The 20,849-nt window shown below is 41.9% G+C and overlaps 1 protein-coding gene across 2 annotated transcripts in view; it reads right to left on the minus strand.

The window, feature by feature from the left end:
- Positions 1-20,849, minus strand: part of tlr1 (toll-like receptor 1) — a 58,838-nt gene that overhangs the window by 32,300 nt on the left and 5,689 nt on the right. The window contains exons 1-2 of one of the 2 annotated variants that reach the window (XM_078215956.1): positions 9,729-9,983; positions 3,212-5,414 (exon numbers count right to left, since the gene is read on the minus strand). In XM_078215956.1, coding sequence (XP_078072082.1) covers positions 3,212-5,330 — 2,119 coding nt within the window. In that variant the 5' untranslated portion in view covers positions 5,331-5,414; positions 9,729-9,983. Of the gene's footprint in view, positions 1-1,196; positions 5,415-9,728; positions 9,984-20,849 lie in introns of those variants that run through there. The other variant, XM_078215948.1, reaches the window with a different exon arrangement.

Consider the following 20,849-nt stretch of genomic DNA (forward strand, 5'->3'; position numbering starts at 1 on the left):
AACTGAGCATGTCAATTACTTACATCAATAGACCAGGGAGGTGAATTCAAATTTAACTATCTACCGTGATGAGATTCGAGCCTCAAACCCCAGAGCGTTGATCTAGGTTTGGAGTTTACCATTTCAGTGACCTTCATCACTAGGCCACAGGAGGAACCTGAGATAAGGGAGGTGGCCAACTCCTCCCTTAGGTTGGCCAATTTGTGGTCAATTGGCTAAAGAATTTGCTTGACATTCAATTGAAGATGGTGGATATGCTCTTGAAGCTGCAGAGCCAACAGCAGGCCCTTCAGCACTGAAGAAGCAGGAGGATGCCTTTCTAGGTAACCAAGAGGGAGGGCACCCCACGATTTAGGCACCTCCCCTCTCAATTTTAAAGTTAAAAATCCCCTCAAAGCTGACCCATTATTGAAGGGGCTGGGGCGGGGGGGGGGGGGGGGAGGAGGATGTGGGGTGGAGGGCAAGTGGAAACACCCTTCTACAAAGATGCCTCTGGCTGCAGATGCAGGCAGGAGAGGGTTTCTAAGCCTGCCTGGAGCACTGGTTCCCTGATCTGTTCCTGAAAGGCTGCTTCCAGACAGCTGCGGTGTTCCTTGATGCCTCCAGGGACCTAGAGGCTGACTGAAGAAACTGACAAATAGGCTTTTAATGATGTTCTTTGGCTCACCACTGCTTGTGGGCAGATGGCCCTGCCGATCTCCATCCCGCTTCCAAGGAAATGGCCTGGAGGCTGGAATGAGCTAGGGACATCTCCACATCATGAGCTAGGGAGCCAGAACTCTAGCCAGCAGTACAAATTTACCTGCCTACCCTCCAGCAAGCCACCCCCACCTGGCCTAAAAATGCAGTCCTCATTTTGGAAGCTATCTGAAGATAAGATCTTAAATTATTAAAACTACTGGCTCTCATGCCGTACTAACATTTTTCTGATGGTGAAGTCATTTTTACATCAAAGAATTATTTATGATAATGCTGCTCCATCAACATTTATGCTATACTGAAATCCATCGTCCCATTTAAAAACGGAAAACATTGTGACTGTTCTTAAGAGCTCAAAGAGTTCATTTATCAATTCAGGATTTTCTTCTGTCACCGTAGGGAATACCCACTCAACTTAAGAAACTCAAAATTTAATAATGTTCAATGTATTTATTTACATTCAGCAATACAAATGCTTGGTGAATTAAAAACAGCAGTTAGTGGTTAGAAAGTTAATTTATTTCCATATCTATTATATCATCAGGTGTAATTGCGTTACTTCACATAAATGTTTTTAAAGCTTTTGCCAAAGGAGTAAGAACCAAAGTCCACTCTGAAAGTTTTGTAAGTTGCATGAAGATCTCACCAAATGTTTAAAAACATGACCACAGAGGTGTAAAGCACTTGCAACTCTCTTAAACAGCGAATTTCCATTTTTCACTTTTAGCCGGACACTCTGGGCATGTCAGAGAAACCCTCATCAATGTTTGCTCCAAACTTTCTTATTACTCATAGGAGTTTCAATCACCGCTTGGGTATATATAGTATATGCCAGGTCATTCTGGTTCCAAACCCTGGTTCCCCCAACTTCTGCTCTTAGTCAAATCGATACTGAGAGCAGCTTCCGCTAATTCTCTAGAGCTTTCCTCCAGAATTATTGCTCTCTTGATCTAAATATAGGTTTTTATAGCATATGTCATGCCTTACTTCTTCTTTAAACATCCCTCCACCCCATGGTTTCTTTTGACCTAAGTAGGCTCTGGGTTAAGTAATGACTCAATTTTATGATTCTCACCCAAGTTTTCAAATCCCTCCATGGCCTCATACTTCCTTTTCTCTCTAACACCCTTCAGACCTACATCCCTCTTGGATATCTGCACTCTTTGAAATCAAGCCTTTCACACATTACACTTTTAATTACTCCGCCATTGCAAGCCACGCCTCAATTGTTGAGCACAAAGCTCTGAAATTCCTTCCCTCAACCTCCCGACCTCTATTTGCTTCAAGGCACTTCTTTAAAAACTATCTTTGGCCAAGATTCTGCCCATCTTCCCTAATATACCTTCATGTGATTCAGTATTCAATTTTGCTTTATAACATTCCTGTGAAGCATGTTGGGCTGTTTTATTAAAAACTCTATATAAGTACAAGCTATTGCTGTTGGTGACAGTGTGTGTGGTCTTTTGTGTCTCAAGCACCATTTGGTTTTCCTGTTATTATTTAAGGACCTCATTGAAGATGCAGCATAGATCAAATCGCATCATCAGCATAGGACAACTTCACGTGTGGCACTTACGACAGACTTTGTCTTTCCAGAATCAGATTTTTCAACCATCAAAAGAAGTTCAGCCAACATTTCGGGTCTGGATGACTCTTTGTCAGCTCTGACAAAGAGCCATCCAGACTTGAAACGTTGGCTCTATTCTCCCCCCCAAAAAATGCTGTCAGCCCTGCTGAGATTTTCCAGCATTTTCTGTTTTTGTTTCAGATTCCAGCATCCGCAGTATTTTGCTTTAAGAAAATAAGTTCAGCATCTGACTTCACCAAAGTTCTGAGGCTCCATTCTCATCACATCTTGTTGGTGTAAGGATACCAATCAGGTACTCCAGGTACTAATGAACTCATTTTCTCCAACATTTTATTTAAACCCTCCTATTCTTCTTGCTTGGGTTTACTTGTTACAAAGTATCAAATGTTATTCATCCTTTCAGTCTGAAGGTAATCGACAAGGTAGCCAACACCCTGTTGAAGGTTTACTGGTGTAATTTTTTAACTTCCAAATGTTGTACCTTCAGTATAATTCTAAACATTATAAGCTCAGGAAATGGACGCACCGATATATGTGCACCATGAAGATTAAAATGATGTAGCTCAGAATATTATTGGTCAGTATTTACACAAGAAAAATCCTCTGATGCAGCAGTCAGGTTTATTCCTATTGCGGCCTGCAGATTGGCCCAGAATAGTCTCTGCTTGTTCTTGTCGCTAGGCCATTCTAAGTAAGTCTTCTTTGCCATAAGTGATTTTAATTTATAATATTTAGATGGGATTAGGTACTGAGGGATTGGCTCCAAAACAATCAGTATCAAGTTATCAGACTGTTCACTTAACACCTGGTGTTGCGCAAAGTAAAGCTCATAATGGCACCACTCACTCTGAATGAAGTTAGGCGATAAAACAAATATTGAGTTGTAACTCTTCTCTATACAGTTGATTATGTTTTCAATAATACCTTTGCCTGGAATAAAGTTTCTTTCATGAAGACAGATTCGTAACGGGCTGCCTCTCTCTTCTAGATTTGGTAGCAGCTGTCCCTTCACCCAGCTGAAATCATGTTGGCTGTAGGATACAAAAGCATGATAGACCAAATTTTCAGATAACTGATGGGAGTCAGTCTTCATAGCTCTTCGTTTCATCTGGGTCCATTGCCAAGTCATCCTCAAGTACCAGGGCAAGTCCAAAAAATGACACATAAGCCCAATTACAATTGTCAATGCACTCATACTACCCAGTACAATTACCAGCAAGAGAGTTGTGCTGCATGTCACTTCTGATAAATGGAAGTCCTTCAATAATGTTCCTTTAAGGTTGTCTGGATAGGCACAGCGATAGGACTTTGGCCATCCTATCATCTCTATGTGGGTGTTTTCCTTCATCTTAATAAAGTCTCTCAGATTGCAGGTACATGTAAATGGATTGGAGGCAGCATTCAGCACAGTCAGTCTTTGGCAACTTTGAAGAAAGCTGCTTGAAGGTTCATGAAATGCATTTGCTTCGACAAACAAGATCTCAAGATTAATAAATTTGCTGCAGTCAGGAGGATTAGCCAGCTTATTGGCACCAAGATATAATTCCTTCAGCATATTTAGGTTGTTCAACGTTTTGGGAACACTTTCAATATCATTTTTCTGCACATCAAGGATCTCTAAGTTACTGGGTAAGCATGTGAAAACCAAATTTGTAAGTCTGTTTGAGGATAGGTTCAGCTTTATCAAACTGTTGGTCCAAGGACAAACTCTACTCTCATCAAGAATAAGTTGATTTTGACTCACATCCAAGTACTTCAGAGATTTCATATGTTTGGTCATGTTGCTCACTTTAAATAACTGATCAAACTTATTCTGTTGTAAAATAAGAGTCTCCAACAAATTTAGGTTCTGGCAGTCTTGAAAAAAAAATTTACTGGTAACTGAATTATCGGAAAGGTCAATGAATTTATAAGTGTTTCCTTTGCTTGGGCAAGTCAGGATAATCATTCCAGATTCCCAAATCGTCAGCTTTTCAACCTTTATCGCATCAAAGAAATCATATATAATGTTCTGACTGAAATAGAAAGGTAAGATGTTTATTTGCCTTATTACTAATGTCTTCAATGTTCTTTCCGAACACTCAAACTGAGAGTTTATAACTTTGCATACTGTCATATTAAAAACATTGAAATTTTTAACCTTTGAAGCCCAAATATATTTTGATACACTAGTGAAAGTTTGCCAGTCCAGTTTTAAATGTTGTAAAGATAGGTTTGTGACTTTTGAGAATTTTTCCAGTATTTTAAAACTGTTATTATAATGGTTGCAATCTTGGCAGCATTCACTAGTTGATGTTTGGCTGCAATATTGGCAGCAGTCAATGTTGACTGAAATTTGGTTGCAATCTTGGCAGCATTCAATGTTCGATAGTTCTAAAGCATGAGATATGTTGAAGGCATCATACATGACCCTTTCAAGTAAACCTGTATGTTTAATAGATGGCAAAACAATATGGAGTTTTGCTGTTCTCAAAACCTGTAACGAACCAGGGTCATACTCCAACAATGTTTCTAATCCAATCGAAACTTCCTGCAACTGTATTCCTGAAATTTCTTTGAAATCATTTTTCTGTAACTTTATTGCTTTCCTACTTCCTAATCCTAAATATTCCAGATCTTTCAGGAAGCTAAATGCTTTTCCAAGTGTCAGACTAAAAAAATTATTGTTAGAAATATCCAAATATTTGAGAGAGATAACATTAAGTAAAAAGTGACATTCGATATTCGAAATTTCATTCTTGGAAAGATCTAAATATTTCAGCTTTTGATTGGACCTGAACAAAGCAGTGTCTAAGTTTCTGATCTTATTGGAGGACAAATTCAAGCTTTTCAATTGGTGAAGAGAAGCAAAATCTTGCATATGAATCTCAGTAATGTTGTTTTGTGATAAATCCAATATTTGTGTGAGACCTGGTAGGTCCTTTGGGACAGTAGACAGTGAGGAGGATGAATTGTTTACGACAACATCATTTTCTGTGGGAAAACACAAATTGCAGCAGGTTTTAAATATTAAAATCCAGACAAAAGAGAGAATGTTGACCATGATGGGGTGCTTTCCTGTATTTCTTTTCTGCAGCCAAACACTTGTGTGTTCCTTACGCGGAATTTACTTAGTGCAATGAGAAAACTGAAACAAAAACAAAATATGAACAATATTAATATTGGGTCTCAGGTAAAGTTGATCTGAAAATAAAATATACCATTGACTGACATACTCCAAAATGGCAAATACAAGAAATGTTAATTGAGAAATGGTAAAAAAAAATGTAGCAGCCAAGCAGAACCCATTTGCAATAGTAATGGTTTCAAATTGTTGGACCAAGCTCCTATGTTTTAAAATAGTCAGAAAATTCAGTTGTAGAGTGTAAAATAGGGGTGAATAATTGAGGTAATAATGACAAGTTAGTTCCTGTGAAAAGACTTTGAAAACTCTAATGAATATATTAATGATGAAGTCAGTCTAATTTAAAGATAGTCTGTCTTTATTCCTTCCCAGGTGCAGAAGAGCATTTGAGCATTTCCTATACACATTTAAGATTTCCTGTCTTCTTTAATAGGAATCTAGCACTCCCTGCAGGAAGCCACACTCAGGGAGCCCATCTCAGGAAGTCTGATCGTACGGTATTTTGATTTATCGTTCATTGTAATTAATGGACAGGATATCACAGATTGTGGCCTGCAATTTCCTATGATACGTGAACACAAGAGAATTTCCAAGTTGTATCCCCAAGAACAGTTGAAAATACTGAATTAATTGAATCACTCATCATATCTCTAATTATGTCAGATGGGCCTCATGTTGTTAGCAGTTCTATAACCCTGCAAAAGTGACTGTAGACGCTATCTTGAAGACACTGAGACCACAGTGGCTGCGTAACCAAATATCCTGAATTGAAGCAAATCCTTCAGGGCTGGTAGTAAACCTTCTGTTTGTGCAGCCCATACTTCAGCTATACAACTCCTTTAACAATGAGAGAACTACATCCACAATCTGGATGGACGGGTTCATAGCATATAAGGGGCAAAAGCAGTAGCAAATTATTAGACACATATACGGCTAATTTGCACAAACCTGAATTCACTGTTGCTGTGTTTTGCAGGTTGTGATTCCACAAATCAAAAGGGGACTGGAAATCTAGTGCCCTTCTAACACATTCCAGCCGTAAGTTCAACAGGAGTGCATAAGATCAGGCGGAAAATACATAACAATGTAGAAACACCAGGACATAGTGACAGCTTCATGACAGTTTCATAACCCTTGTTTAGAGTGGAATGTCTATCTACCACACACAAGATCACCTGCACGAGAGGATGACTGATTGGAAGAAAGTGACTCGCAGCCCAGGGTTTCCTCAGTACCAACATGGTACTACTTCTCCTCCACAACTCTCCAGGAGAGGCAAACTGGCCTATCAGTCAGAAGCACCTGGAGGCCCAGGCTGTGTGGTGATCTGCGCAGCCAAATATTTTTAAAGAATTGTTGGGGTATGGAGGTGAGGGGAAGGGGTAATCATGAAATCAATGGAAAGAAGGGCAAAATCCATTACCAATGGTTTGTGCTCCTGATAATTTAAGATGAGGTGTTGGGAGCAATAGGGAACATGTTTCTGAAAGAGTTGGTGGGCACTGTTGCATATGTTAATTCAGATGGCATAGAATGGGGTGGGGGATGTCTTCTCTGGGCAACAGATGTTTGTTTAAAATGTTTGTTTTAAAATTGTTTGAAAAAAATGTTTATTCATTAGTGTCACAAGTAGGCTTACATTAACACTGCAATGAAGTTACTGGAAAATCCCCTAGTCAAACACACTCTGTTTGGGTACACTGAGCGAGAATTTACCATGGTCAACGCATCTAATCGGCGAGTCTTTCAGACTGTGGGAAGAAACGCATGCAGACATGGGGAGAACATGCAGACTCCATACTGACAGTCACTCAAGCCGGGAATCGATCCCGGGACCCTGGCGCCGTGAGACAGCAATGCTAACCACTGTGCCACTGTGAGATCAGACAGCATTGGGAACAAAATGACCCTGCAATGTTAAATCTCCTCAATATGTCACTGAAGTGACATCTTACATGCTCAAGTCTACTTAGTGGAGCCTGAACCCATGACATTCTGATTCAGGGACATAAGTGCTACTGCAGAGCCAAAGCAATGATAAAAGAGAGCACAGCACATATTAAATTACGCTGTAATTCCTGATGACAAGCAGGAACGCAGCACCCTCTCCATTCATCAACATATGTACAGTTTCACACAACGTTGATGACATTGTTGTGCACTTGCTGTTTACCTCAGTCATGCTTGCCAATCCCCACTACACTCCTCTCTACTCCTCTGCTTGCCGCTCCATCCCACTCTTCTTGCTGCTCCCTCCTGCTCACTGCTCACCACTCCGTTTGCACACTGTTTGATCCTTACTCTTGACACTACCTCTCTCATTCCTGCTCCCTATGCAATTTCCACCTATTCGCCATTCCCTTCTGCTCACTGCAAGGGGTAGTGGCGAAGTGGCAAGAACGTAGGAGACAATAGTGAAGGGAGCTGCAATGATGAAGGGAGCAGCAATGGTGAAGGGAGCAGCAACGATGAAGGGAGCTGCAATGGTGAAGGGAGCAGCAATGGTGAAGGGAGCTGCAATGGTGAAGGGAGCTGCAATGATGAAGGGAGCTGCAATGGTGAAGGGAGCTGCAATGGTCAAGGGAGCAGCAATGGTCAAGGGAGCAGCAATGGTCAAGGGAGCAGCTTTGGGAGAGAGCGAGGTGGCAGCAAGTAGGAGCTTGGGCAAGCAAAAGGGACCTTGAGGAATGGTGAAGGGAACAGCAAGCATTCAGAGGCGAGTTTTGCGTTAATGGCGAAAGGAGGGAGGGAGCCGGGGAAGTGGTAAAGAGAACGAGAGGGAGGAGGGAGCGACTGGCAACTGGCAGGGAGTAGCAAGCAGGATGGTGCAGAGAGGAGTGAGAGCATGGCTCCCAGGAGAAAACAGTGAAGGGTGGCGTGACAAGTGGAGGAGACAGCAGTGAGTTGCAAGGAATGAGAACAATGTTGTGGGTTATTTTCTGTCTTTGTTGGATCTGCACTATCATTGATGCAGGCAGCCGTCTAGAATGTTGCTGGCTTTGGCCACACAGACACAAATTACAAGTTGAGGAAATGGACTCTTTGCAGTTACAGGGTCAGCAAATGCAGACAAATCTGGATGCTGATATGCAGAATATCATCTACTTTACATCTGAAATGTCCCATTGGTAAAAGCTGCCATCATAACTGATAATTGAAAGATTAGTTTATCGTACATTTATAGGATGAAGAGGATTGCTTGCCAACATTTTGCAGGTGAGAGTTTTACCACTGAATTAAAAGAGACCAAATAGATTTTAACTCATTCAAATCCCACTCACTTGCATAGAGTTAAAATTAGGCCCCAGGACTGAAAATCATCCCAAGATATTTCATTGAAGGATTATATAAAAACAACAGATACTAAGTTCTTTTAAAGACAGAGAGAGAAAAGATGAAGAGGTTTTTGAGAGGGAGTTCCAATGAATGGCACTGAAATGACTGTAATAGATTCCCAGAACTAGCAAAAGAAGTAGACTATAACCACTGCTATTATTTCCGCATCTGGTCATCTACCTTCTGAAGACATGAGGACATGCTTGAGGTTCCCTACAAGGCATGTTCTAATCCTATTCTAAAATCTTCTGTAACAAGTTAGGTGGATTAGCCATGCTCAATTGCCAAAGATGTATAGTTTGGGTGGTTCAGTCATGGTAAAAAGTGCAGGGTTATGGGGATAGAGCTCAGGGGAGGGCCTGGGCAGGATGCTCTTTTGGAGAGTCAGTGCAGTCTCAATGGACCGAATGGCCGCCTTCTGAACTGTAGGGATTATATGGTTCTATGTACAAGAGGGATTAGAGGTGACTCCCTCAGTTTCCCATTGTCCCAGTAGAGAAGTATCTGAGCTCAGTTATGTGCCTCCCTAAATATTCTCTTATAAACAGGCCTATTTACTAAAAGTGCAAACATGTTTTTTCCCCCCAACCCATTGTGATTAATTTGTATTAATTCTCAAGATATGATTGCTGCTATCAAGCCAGGCACTAATTGAAGATTCCTAGTTGCTTTTGAAAAGGTACTGCTGGGTTTTCACTTCAACTATAGCAGTCCAACAACACTTTTACATACAATTAGACTTATGCAAATAATTGAAAAGAATTGAATGCTCCAGGATTTATACAGAAAAGGCTGCAACAGATTGATTCCAAGTTTTTAGCTCATATTAAAAAGCTTACTATAAGTACACCAATTGAAAAACAGCTGTCCATTCTAGACATTCTATTTCTCTCCAGTTATAAAACATTACACTTGACTGACAAGTTTGAGAAGAATCAACTGGTTTGAAGTTTAAATGTGTTGAAAAATGTAGATTCTTACCTCTGCAAATGGACTGGTTCTCTGCACAATCATCTGCAAAACAGTATAAAACAGTTTCCGTTGCCACATACAGAGATGGTACAGCCAGGGAAAACCTCGATCTAAACAAGGCATTTAACAGAAACTGATGTTCCCTAACTATTTGAATCAGTTGCTGTTGTACACACGGCTCATTTATTGGTGGTATTGGAAAAAGGTAGCCAAGTACATAGAGCACACTATAAAACACATGAACATTTGCCCTTGTTTCTAAGTAGTACCTTTTGGCTCAAGGATCAAAAGAAGAACTGAAACTTTCAGAAACAACAAAACCAAATGTGGTGAACGGAAAGGGAAGCAGTTTTATATAGACCGGTTTAGACCGGAAAGTCTTCTGGTTTTTGCAAGATTCAAATGGTACATCAGAATTATACAACTAGGATCCCAGTTTTCAAATTTAACTGATAAAATTTCATTGAATGCAAAAGTTTACAGGTGCTGGGGTTATGGTAAAAGTATCAATGTTAGAGAAAATACTAACAAAATATTCTTACTCGGAGCTCCTGTTATGTTGAGAGAAACAGAAAATGCTGGGAATGCTCAACAGTTCTGACAGCATCCATGGGCAGAATAGACAAATTGAAGTTACAAGCGTGGACCTATCTTCAAAACTGAAAATAGGAGCTGGCCAGATGCATTGATTTCTTTCCAAATTGTATGAAAAAATGAGTTAATATATTACCTACACAGCTATCAAGCAGGTGGCTGGTGTGTTGATTGACAATGACCAGGACTTTCTTTCCTTCCCGGCTGAATATTAACAGCAGTGTGGCTCAGTGCCCAATGTTACTGCACCACCGCTGTATTGCCAAAGTAGATAGGCAGTTAGTGATCATGCTGCTGACCAACTTGCATATCAGCAGCTAACCACAAGGTTGAAAACTGGCAGCCATTCTGGTTTAACCCCCACGGTAAGTCAAACAGGAATACAGCAAAGGTCTGCAAATTAGTCCAGGATCCAGACATGTCCACCTCAAGCATGTCTACAACATTACAGGGCTCCTTGGCTTCCCTTCTACAATGTGCCACTGTTACATGTGCCAGGACCTGCCATCAGTATAATAAGGTAACCTTCCCCACACCCAACTTACTCTGGCAGGGTCACAATGATGTTGAGATGCCGGCGTTGGACTGGGGTAAACACAGTAAGAAGTCTCACAACACCAGGTTAAAGTCCAACAGGTTTATTTGGTAGCACAAGCCACTAGCTTTCGGAGCTCTGCCCCTTCATCAGGTAAGTGGGAGTTCTGTTCACAAACAGGGCATATAAAGACACAAACTCAATTTACAAAATAATGGTTGGAATGCGAGTCTTTACAGGTAATCAAGTCTTAAAGGTACAGACAATGTGAGTGGAGAGAGGGTTAAAGCAGTGGTTCCCAAAGGGTGCGGCGAGAGAGGATGGCAAGTGTGGCGGGAAGATTCAAGGACAATCAAAGAAACATTTAAACATGGTTTAAACAAGCATTGTTTTATACTTTCTGGATGTCCCATGATCATATTATAAAGTAGTTGTGTTCTACGTTATGAATCAAGCACTGCTAGGAGTTTTTTTCTTTGTTTTTGAATGTATTTCTTATCAAATAAAAAATTCAGTGTGGCGCGAGCAAATTTTTATTCCGAAAGTGCGGCCCAGTGAAAAATGTTTGGGAGCCACTGGGTTAAAGAGGTGTGCATCGTCTCCAGCCAGGACAGTTAGTGAGATTTTGCAAGCCCAGGCAAGTCATGGGGGTTACAGATAGTGTGACACGAACCCAATAGCCCGGTTGAGGCCGTCCTCATGTGTGTGGAACTTGGCTATCAGTCTCTGCTCAGCGACTCTGCATTGTCATGTGTCGTGAAGGCTGCCTTGGAGAATGCTTACCTGAAGATCAGAGGCTGAATGCCCGTGACCGCTGAAGTGTTCCCCAACAGGAAGAGAACACTCTTGCCTGGTGATTGTCGAGCGGTGTTCATTCATCCGTTGTCGCAGCGTCTGCATGGTCTCCCCAATGTACCATGCCTCGGGACATCCTTTCCTGCAGCGTATCAGGTAGACAACATTGGCCGAGTTGCAAATGTATGTACCGTGTACCTGGTGGATGATGTTCTCACGTGAGATGATGGCATCTGTGTCGATAATCTGGCATGTCTTGCAGAGATTGCTGTGGCAGGGTTGTGTGGTGTCGTGGTCACTGTTCTCCTGAAGGCTGGGTAGTTTGCTGCGGACAATGGTCTGTTTGAGGTTGTGCGGTTGTTTGAAGGCAAGAAGTGGGGGTGTGGGGATGGCCTTGGCGAGATGTTCGTCTTCATCAATGACATGTTGAAGGCTCCGGAGATGTTGTAGCTTATCCACTCCGGGGAAGTACTGGATGACGAAGGGTACTCTGTCCGCCATGTCCCGTGTTTGTCTTCTGAGGAGGTCGGTGCGGCATTTTGCTGTGGCGAAAATTGGCTATCAGTCACATTGTCTGTACCTTTCAGACTTGATTACCTGTAAAGACTCGCATTCAATCCATCATTTTGTAAATTTAGTTTGTCTCTTTATATGCCCTGTTTGTGAACAGAACTCCCACTTACGTGATGAAGGAGCAGCGCTCCGAAAGCTAGTGGCTTGTGCTACCAAATGAACCTGTTGGACTTTAACCTGGTGTTGTGAGACTTCTTACAGGGTCACAATAGCCAGATTCCGATACTTAGAGCAGGTGAAAAGGTGTGCAAGATTTTCGGAGCACTTGTATCAATCTGCTGGCAGTGACAGTAATGATTTTCTGTGCAAAGCCCTTCCAAGATGTCAGTTGCAGGTTGCAGCCTGAATATTTGCTCTATTAGAACAAGGACATGTGGAGAAAACAACAAAAGATCCCTCAACTCATGTACCACTTTAGTGTGGATCAGCAATAAATTTGGCAATAAACACACACACAGGTTTGGAAAATTAAGTCTGTCAAACTCCAAATCACCCTGAGTGAGCTGTATGCACACTCCAGCCCCTGAGTCTCTGACATGTTTGAAATCTCTGTCTCTCTATTGATATGTTAATATAGGGCAGCAAGCCATTGTACAAGTTGCTGTCTTTATTTTTTTTGGTTAATTTTAAAATGTTAATTCTTTCCCCAGTTGGTCATGTTCCTTTAATTCGCAAAACCTGAGCTTGGCTCAAGGCCCTAACATACTTGCAGCCAGTCCCCACAACACAGGGAGTGGAGAGAGAATGGGGATGTGTTAATAAGAACATAAGAACATAAGAAATAGGAGCAGGAGTAGGCCTTTTAGCCCCTCGAGCCTGCCCCGCCATTCAATAAGATCATGGCTGATCTGAAGTGGATCAGTTCCACTTACCCGCCTGATCCCTATAACCCCTAATTCCCTTACCGATCAGGAATCCATCTATCCATGATTGAAACATATTCAACGAGGTAGCCTCCACCACTTCAGTGGGCAGAGAATTCCAGAGATTCACCACCCTCTGAGAGAAGAAGTTCCTCCTCAACTCTGTCCTAAACTGACCCCCCTTTATTTTGAGGCTGTGCCCTCTAGTTCTAGTTTCCTTTCTAAGTGGAAAGAATCTCTCCACCTCTTCTTGATCTCACTGTGGATTGACCATATCCATGTTTCAAGATGGTGCCGGAGTTTTTTGCGAGCTAGGCATGGCATGATTTGTATGGATGGTATGCAAAACAATACATTTCACTGTATCTTGGTTCATGTGACAATAACAGGAACATAGGAATTAGGAGCTAGAGTAGGCAATTCAGCCCTTCGAGTCCGCTCTGCCATTCTATATGATCATGGCTGATCTCCACCTCATCCTAACTCCACTTCCCTGCCCTTTCCCCATAGCCCTTTATTCTGCTTTTAATCAAATGTTTATCTCTTTCTTCAATCCATTGATTGAATCTGCATCCACTGCACTGTGGGGCAGCGAATTCCATTGACTCACAACCCTCTGTGAGAAGTAGCTTCTCCTTATCTCTGTCTTGAACTCTACAACTATGACCTCTTGTCCTAGACTGTTCTAGAAGGGGGATCATTTAGTTAATATTTACTTTATCAATCCCGTTGAGTATTTTATATACCTCAATCAAACCCCCCTCATTCTTCTGTATTCCAGCGAGTACAAGCCCAAGCTACTCAACCACTCCTCATATGACAGCCCCTTCAAACCTGGAATCAATCTAGTGAACCTCTTCTGAAACGCCTCCAGTGCCACCACATACTTCCTCAGAGAAGGTGACCAAAACTGAACACAATACTCCAAGTGTGGTCTCGCAAATGTCTTATACAATTGTAACACTTCTCTACTTCTATACTCTAGACCCTTTGCAATAAATGCCAAGATTCCATTTGCCTTCCTTAAAACCTGCATACCCATTTTCTGAGACTCATGCACAAGGACACCCAGATCCCTCTGCACAGACACCTTTTGAATCTGTTTCCCATTTAAATAGTAATTTGTCCTTTCATTCTTCCGGCCAAAATGGATAACCTCGCATTTATCCACATTAAACTCCATCTGCCAGATTCTGGCCCATTCCCCTAGCCTGTCAAATCAAACCAGATTATCCAACATTGGCCTGAATTTTGCTGTTCTAATGATGGTGAAGCTCTCACTGTTCACTGTCATTGCACCAGTGAGAATAACTTGGGAGTGTGCACATTGTGACATATAAATCTGAAAGTTGTGGTGGGCTGTTTTTCACTGCTTGCAGAGGCTTTGCTATTGCACTCGTCCAACTCAGGATTTAAATGGAAGAAATGGTACTGACGGACCACAAATAATGAAGTACTTTCACTACAAAATTTTAGGATGGGTGTTTCCCAGTCACTTGCAAATAATTAAAAGATCTGGCCCAATGAGGACCATGATACTGGAAGGCATTTCAACTTTTGGAGATCTGACTTTTTAAACATGATTTAAAGACGTTATAACATTATTCTGATACAATTTATCTGACTTTTCAAAAATATCTAAGTTTATTATTTCTTTAAATGATTGTTTATTTTTTTTGTTTCAATTATTTTTTAACATGCATCTGTTATGACAGATAATGCAGCAGCTTAGTCGTGATAGATTCCGTGGTCATGTAGCAGATCCGCTGCACCATGTATCCTGTCCTTTTTGCCCATATCAGAAAATGCTGTAGAAGCCCATACTGTAAGGGATCACCCTTCCTTGCAAGTGAAATTCTTGCTCCCACCATTGCGTTAAGTAATTTTGCACTTTGAGGTCAGTGGCAAGTGGAGGCGCTTTGCCACTGACTATAACATCCAGGCTAGATAATGTCCGAAGGGAAATCTGACATCCTTACCCCATCTGGCCTATGTGATATCCCAGACCCATAGCAACATGGTTGGCTCTTAACCGTGCACTGAAATGCCCAAGCAAGCCACTCAGTTGTATTAAGCACAACAGAAAAGTCAAAAAAGAATAAAACTGGATAGATCACCCGGCATCAACCTAGGCACCAGATACGACAAAGGCACAGTTTGCTCAGTCAGCCCAGAAAAATTCAACTCACCAACATCTGGGGATTTGTGCAAAATTTGTGAAAGCTACTCCACAGATGAGTCAAATAACAGCCAGACATAGTTATATTCACAGAATCTGAGCTTCAGCCAAAGTCCCATACTCCTCCATTATCATCCCTGGATATGTAATGTCCCACTGGCAGAGCAGACCCACTAAAGGCTCAATAGAGTGGTATACAAATGGGAAAAAATGGGCCTCAGAGCCCTCAATATTGACTTGGGACCCCATGATGTCTTGCCGCATTAGGCACAAACACAACAGACTGAATGGCCTCTTTCTGTGCCGTAACTTTTCTGTGGTTCCGGGTCAAAGATGGGCAAGGTTACCGTCTCCTGATTACCAGCTACCAGCCTTTCTCAGTTGATGAATCATTACTCCCCAGCGTTAAACACCACTTGGAAAAGGCACAGAATGTACTCTGGGTGAAACTTCAATGCCAATAACCAAGCCGGCTCGATGGCACCACCATTGGCTGAGCAGACCAATTCCTGAAGGGGTATTGACAGGGTGGATGTGGAGAAGATGTTTCCTCTTGTCAGAGAATGTAGATCAAGGGGTCACTGTTTAAAAATAAAGGGTTGCTCATTTAAGACAGAGATGAAGAGATTTTTTTCTCTTAAAGGGTACTGTGTCTCTGGAACTCTTTTCCTAAAAAGGCAGTGGAAGCAGAGTCTTTGAATATTTTTAAGACTCAGCTAGATACATTCTTGATTAACAAAAAGATGAAGGGTTAGTGGGGGGGGGTTGAAGTTACATTCAGATCAGCCATGATCTTACTGAATGGCAGCACAAGCTTGAGGGGACCAAATGGCCTTCTCCTAATCTGTATGTTTGTATAGCTGCCAGAATAGGCCTGCAACAAATGGTGTGAGAATCAAAAGGAAAGTCTTTTTAAAAATTCCTGCATGGGATTCGGGCATCACTAGCAAAGTCAGCATTTGTTTCCCATCCCTCGGAGAGGCTTGCTCGGCCATTTGAAGGGGCATTTTAGAGTCACATGTTTGGACTTCAGTTTGGACCTGGAGTCACATGTAGGCCAGACAAGACGAGAATGCCAGATTTCCTTCCCTAAATGACATCAGTGAACTAGATGGGCTTTTATGACAATCAATTATGGTTTTATGATCACCATTACTGAGACTAGCTTTATAAAATCCAGATTATTTTATTAATTGAATTTCAATTCTATCATGGTGGAATTTGAACCCATGTCCCAAGAGCATTAGCCTTGGCCCCTGGATTATTAGTCCACTGACATTACCATCATGCCACTGTCTGCCCCTCACACATCATCTTCACAAATCTACTTGCTGCAGATGTATCTGCCCATGACTTTAATTGGTAGGACTGTCCACTGCACAATCCTTGCAGAGCTGATAGGCCCTTTTCATCCCATTGAGGACCCTTTCCATCTTAGTGTGGCACTACCGCCATGCTAAAAGGATGGATCCAGAACAGATCTGGCAGCTCAAAATGGGGCATCTATAAAGTGCTTTGGACCATCAATGTAAACAGCATGTGATAAACAGAGTAAGGCAATCTCACAACCAGTGCATCAAATCAAAGCCCTGCAGTCCTACCATAACCAGTCCTGAATAATGGTGAAGAAGGAAAGTAGGGAAAAAGCAGGAAATTACAGGCCAGTGAATCTAACTTGAGTGGTAGGGAAACTATTGGAAAAATTTCTGTGGGTCAAAATTAATCTCCACTTGAGGAGGCAAGGATTAATCAAGGATAGTCAGCATGGTTTTGTCAAAGGGAGATCACGTCTTACAAAGTTGATTGAATTTTTCGAGGAGGTGTGTAGAGTAGTGCAGTTGAAGCAGTCTACATGGATTTCAGTAAGGTTTTTGAAGAGGTCCCACATGGGAGGATGATGAAAAAATTAAGATTCCATGGGAACCAGGGCAATTTGGCAAACTGGATCCAAAATTGGTTTAGTGGCAGGAGGCAGAGGATGATGTAGGAAGGTTGATTTTGTGACTGGAAGCCTCTGTCCAATGGAGTTCTGCAGGGAATTGGTGTTGTTTGCAGTGCACATTAATGATCTGGATGTGAATGTAGAAGGTATAAGTAAGTTCGCAGATGACACAAAGATTGGTGGCATGGTAAATAGTGAGGAGTAAAGTCTTAGATTACAGGATGATATAGCTGGGCTGGTTAGTTGGATAGAACAGTGGCAAAGTGTGAAGTAATGTATTTTGGAAGGACTAAAAAGGCAAGAGAATATACAATGAATGGTTGGACCCTAGGAAATACAAAGGATCAGAAGGACCTTGGTGTGCATGTCCATAGATCTCTGAAGATAGCAGTACAGGTAGATAAAGTGGTTAAGAAGGTATATGGGGTACTTGCCTTTATTAACCAAAGCATTAAATATAAGTTTAAATATAAGACCAGTGAGGTTATGATGGAGTTATACAAAATGCTGGTTAGGCTACAGCTGGAGTACTGTGTGCAGTTTTGGTTACCATACTTGAGGAAGGAAGTGATTGCACTAAAGAAGGTGCAGAGGAGATTCACCAGGATAAGAACCTAAGAACTAGGAGCAGGCGTAGACCATCTGGCCCCTCGAGCCTGCTTCGCCATTCAATAAGATCATGGCTGATCTTTCCGTGGACTCAGCTCCACTTATCAGCCCACTCACCCAGTAAATTTTTACTGTTGAAAAATTTATCTATCCTTGCCTTAAAAACATTCAATGAGGTAGGCTCAACTGCTTCACTGGGCAGGGAATTCCATAGATTCACAACCCTTTGGGTGAAGAAGTTCCTCCTCAACTCAGTCCTAAATCTGCTCCCCTTTATTTTGAGGCCAGCCCCCTAGTTCTAGTTTCACCTGCCAGTGGAAATAACTTCCCTGCTTCTACCTTACCTATTCCCTTCATAATCTTATATGTTTCTATAAGATCTCCCCTCATTCTTCTGAATTTCAGTGCATATAGACCCAGTCTACTCAGTCTCTCCTTAAAAGCCAACCGTCTCAACTCCAGAATCAACCTAGTGAATCTCCTCTGTACCCCCTCCAGTGCCAGTATGTCCCTTCTCAAGTAAGGAGACCAAAACTGTACACAGTACTCCAGATGTGGCCTCACCAGCACCTTATTTAATTGCAACATAACTTTGCTGTTTTAAACTCCATCCCTCTAGCAATGAAGGACAAATTTCCATTTGCCTTCTTAATTACCTGCTGTATCTGCATACCAACTTTTTTTGATTAATGCGCAAGGACACCCAGGTCCCTCTGCACAGCACCATGCTGCAATTTTTTACCATTTAAATGATAGTCCATTTCGTTGTTATTCCTATCAAAATGGATGACATCTCATTTACCAGCATTGTACTCCATCTGCCAGACCCTTGCCCACTCAGACTATCTATATCCTTTTTCACACTTTGCTCTGCCGCTCATCTTAGTGTCATCTGCAAGTTTTGACACACTACAGTTGGTCCCCAACTCCAAATCATCTATGTAAATCGTGAACAATTGTGGTCCCAACACTGATCCCTGAGGCACACCATTAGTCACTGATCGCCAACCAAAAAAACACCCATTTATCGCCACTCTTTGTTTCCTGTTAGTTAACCAATCCTCTATCCATGCCTATACATTACCCGTAACACTGTGCACCTTTATCTTATGCAGCAGCCTTTGGTGCGGCATCTTGTCAAATGCCTTCTGGAAATCCAGATACACCATATCCACAGGTTTCCCATTGTCCACCACACATGTAACGTTCTCAAAGAATTCCACCAACTTAGTCAAACATGACCTGCCTTTCATGAACCCATGCTGCGCCTTCCCAATGGGACAATTTATATCCAGATGTCTCGCTATTTCTTCCTTGATGATAGATTCAAGCATTTTCCCTACTACAGAAGTTAAGCTAATTGGCCTATAGTCACCCGCCTTTTGTCTACCCTCTTTTTTAAACAGTGGCGTCACATTTGCTGTTTTCCAATTTGTGGGAACCACTCCAGAGTCCAGCGAATTTTGGTAAATTACCAATAGTGCATTTGCTCTTTTCTCCACCATCTCTTTTAGTATCCTGGGATGCATTCCATCAGGGCCAGGAGACTTGTCTACCTGGATGTTGCTTGGGCTGGAGTGTTTCAGTAATCAAAAGAGACTGGGTAGGCTGGGGTTATTTTCCTTAGAGCAGACAAGGCTGAGGGGGGACCTGATTGAGTTGTATAAAATTATGAGGGGCATAGATAGGTGGATAGGAAGGAACTTTTTCCCTTAGCAGAGGAATCAATAACCAGGAGACATAGATTTAAGTTAAAGGGCAAGAGGTTTATAGGCGATGTGAGGAGAAACCTATTCACCCAAACAGTGGTGGGAATCTGGAACTCATTGCCTAAAGGGCAGCAGAGGCAGGAACCTTTGCAACATTTAAAGTACTTTTAAACTGGGCAGCATGGACAAGTTGGGCTAACCTTTGCAACATTTAAAGTCCAAAGATGTGCGGGTTAGGTTGATTGGCCAGGTTAAAAATTGTCCCTTAGAGTCCTGGGATGCGTAGGTTAGAGGGATTAGCGGGTAAAATATGTGGGGGGAGGGCCTGGGTGGGATTGTGGTCGGTGCAGACTCGATGGGCCGAATGGCCTCCTTCTGCACTGTAGGGTTTCTATGTATTTCTATGTTTCTATGTACTTACTTGAGCACTTGAAATGGCATAGTATACAAGGCTATGGGCCAAGTGCTGGAAAACGGGATTAGAATAGATGGGTGTTTGATGAACAGCACTGACCTGATGACCAAGAGCCTCTTCATGTAAAACTCTATGACTAAACATCTCTATTTTCCCTTCTACTCTTTGTGTTACAAACCTCTCCATCTTTTCCTGAATTGGCCTAACTTTCATTTTAAGATTTTCCTTTGTTCTTCATCCCCACACCAGAAGAAGTTGTATAAGACATTAGTAAGGCCACACTTGGAATACTGTGTACAGCTCTGGTCACCTTATTATAGAGAGGATATTAAATTAGAAAGAGTGCAGAGAAGATTTACTAGGATGCTACCAGGACTTGATCGTTTAGTTATGAGAGGCTGGATAGACTGGGACTTTTTTTCCTGGACGCAGGAGGCTTAGGGGTGATCTTATAGAGGTATATAAAATAATGAGGGGCATAGATAGGGTAGATAGTCAACATCTTTTCCCAAAGGTAGGGGAGTCTAAAACTAGAGGGCATAGGTTTAAGGTGAGAGGGTCCAGAGGGGCAATTTTTTCACTCAGAGGGTGGTGTCTGGAACAAGCTGCCAGGGGCAGTAGTAGAGATTGGTACAATTTTGTCTTTTAAAAAGCATTTAGACAATTACATGGGTAAAATGGATATAGAGGTATATGGGCCAAATGCGGGACTAGCTTAGTGGTAAAAACTGGGCAGCATGGACAAGTTGGGCTAAAGGGCCTGTTTCCATATTGTAAACCTCTATGGCTCTATAAGAAACAATTCCTCCATTTCCATCCCATCATTTTTTTCAATATTTTAAACACCACAGTTAGATAACCTCCTCAATCACCTATGCCAAAAAGGAAAAAACTTGCATTCATATAGCATTTTGCA

Source organism: Mustelus asterias, chromosome 1 (genome assembly GCF_964213995.1).
Source record: "Mustelus asterias chromosome 1, sMusAst1.hap1.1, whole genome shotgun sequence".
Classification (NCBI taxonomy): domain Eukaryota; kingdom Metazoa; phylum Chordata; class Chondrichthyes; order Carcharhiniformes; family Triakidae; genus Mustelus; species Mustelus asterias.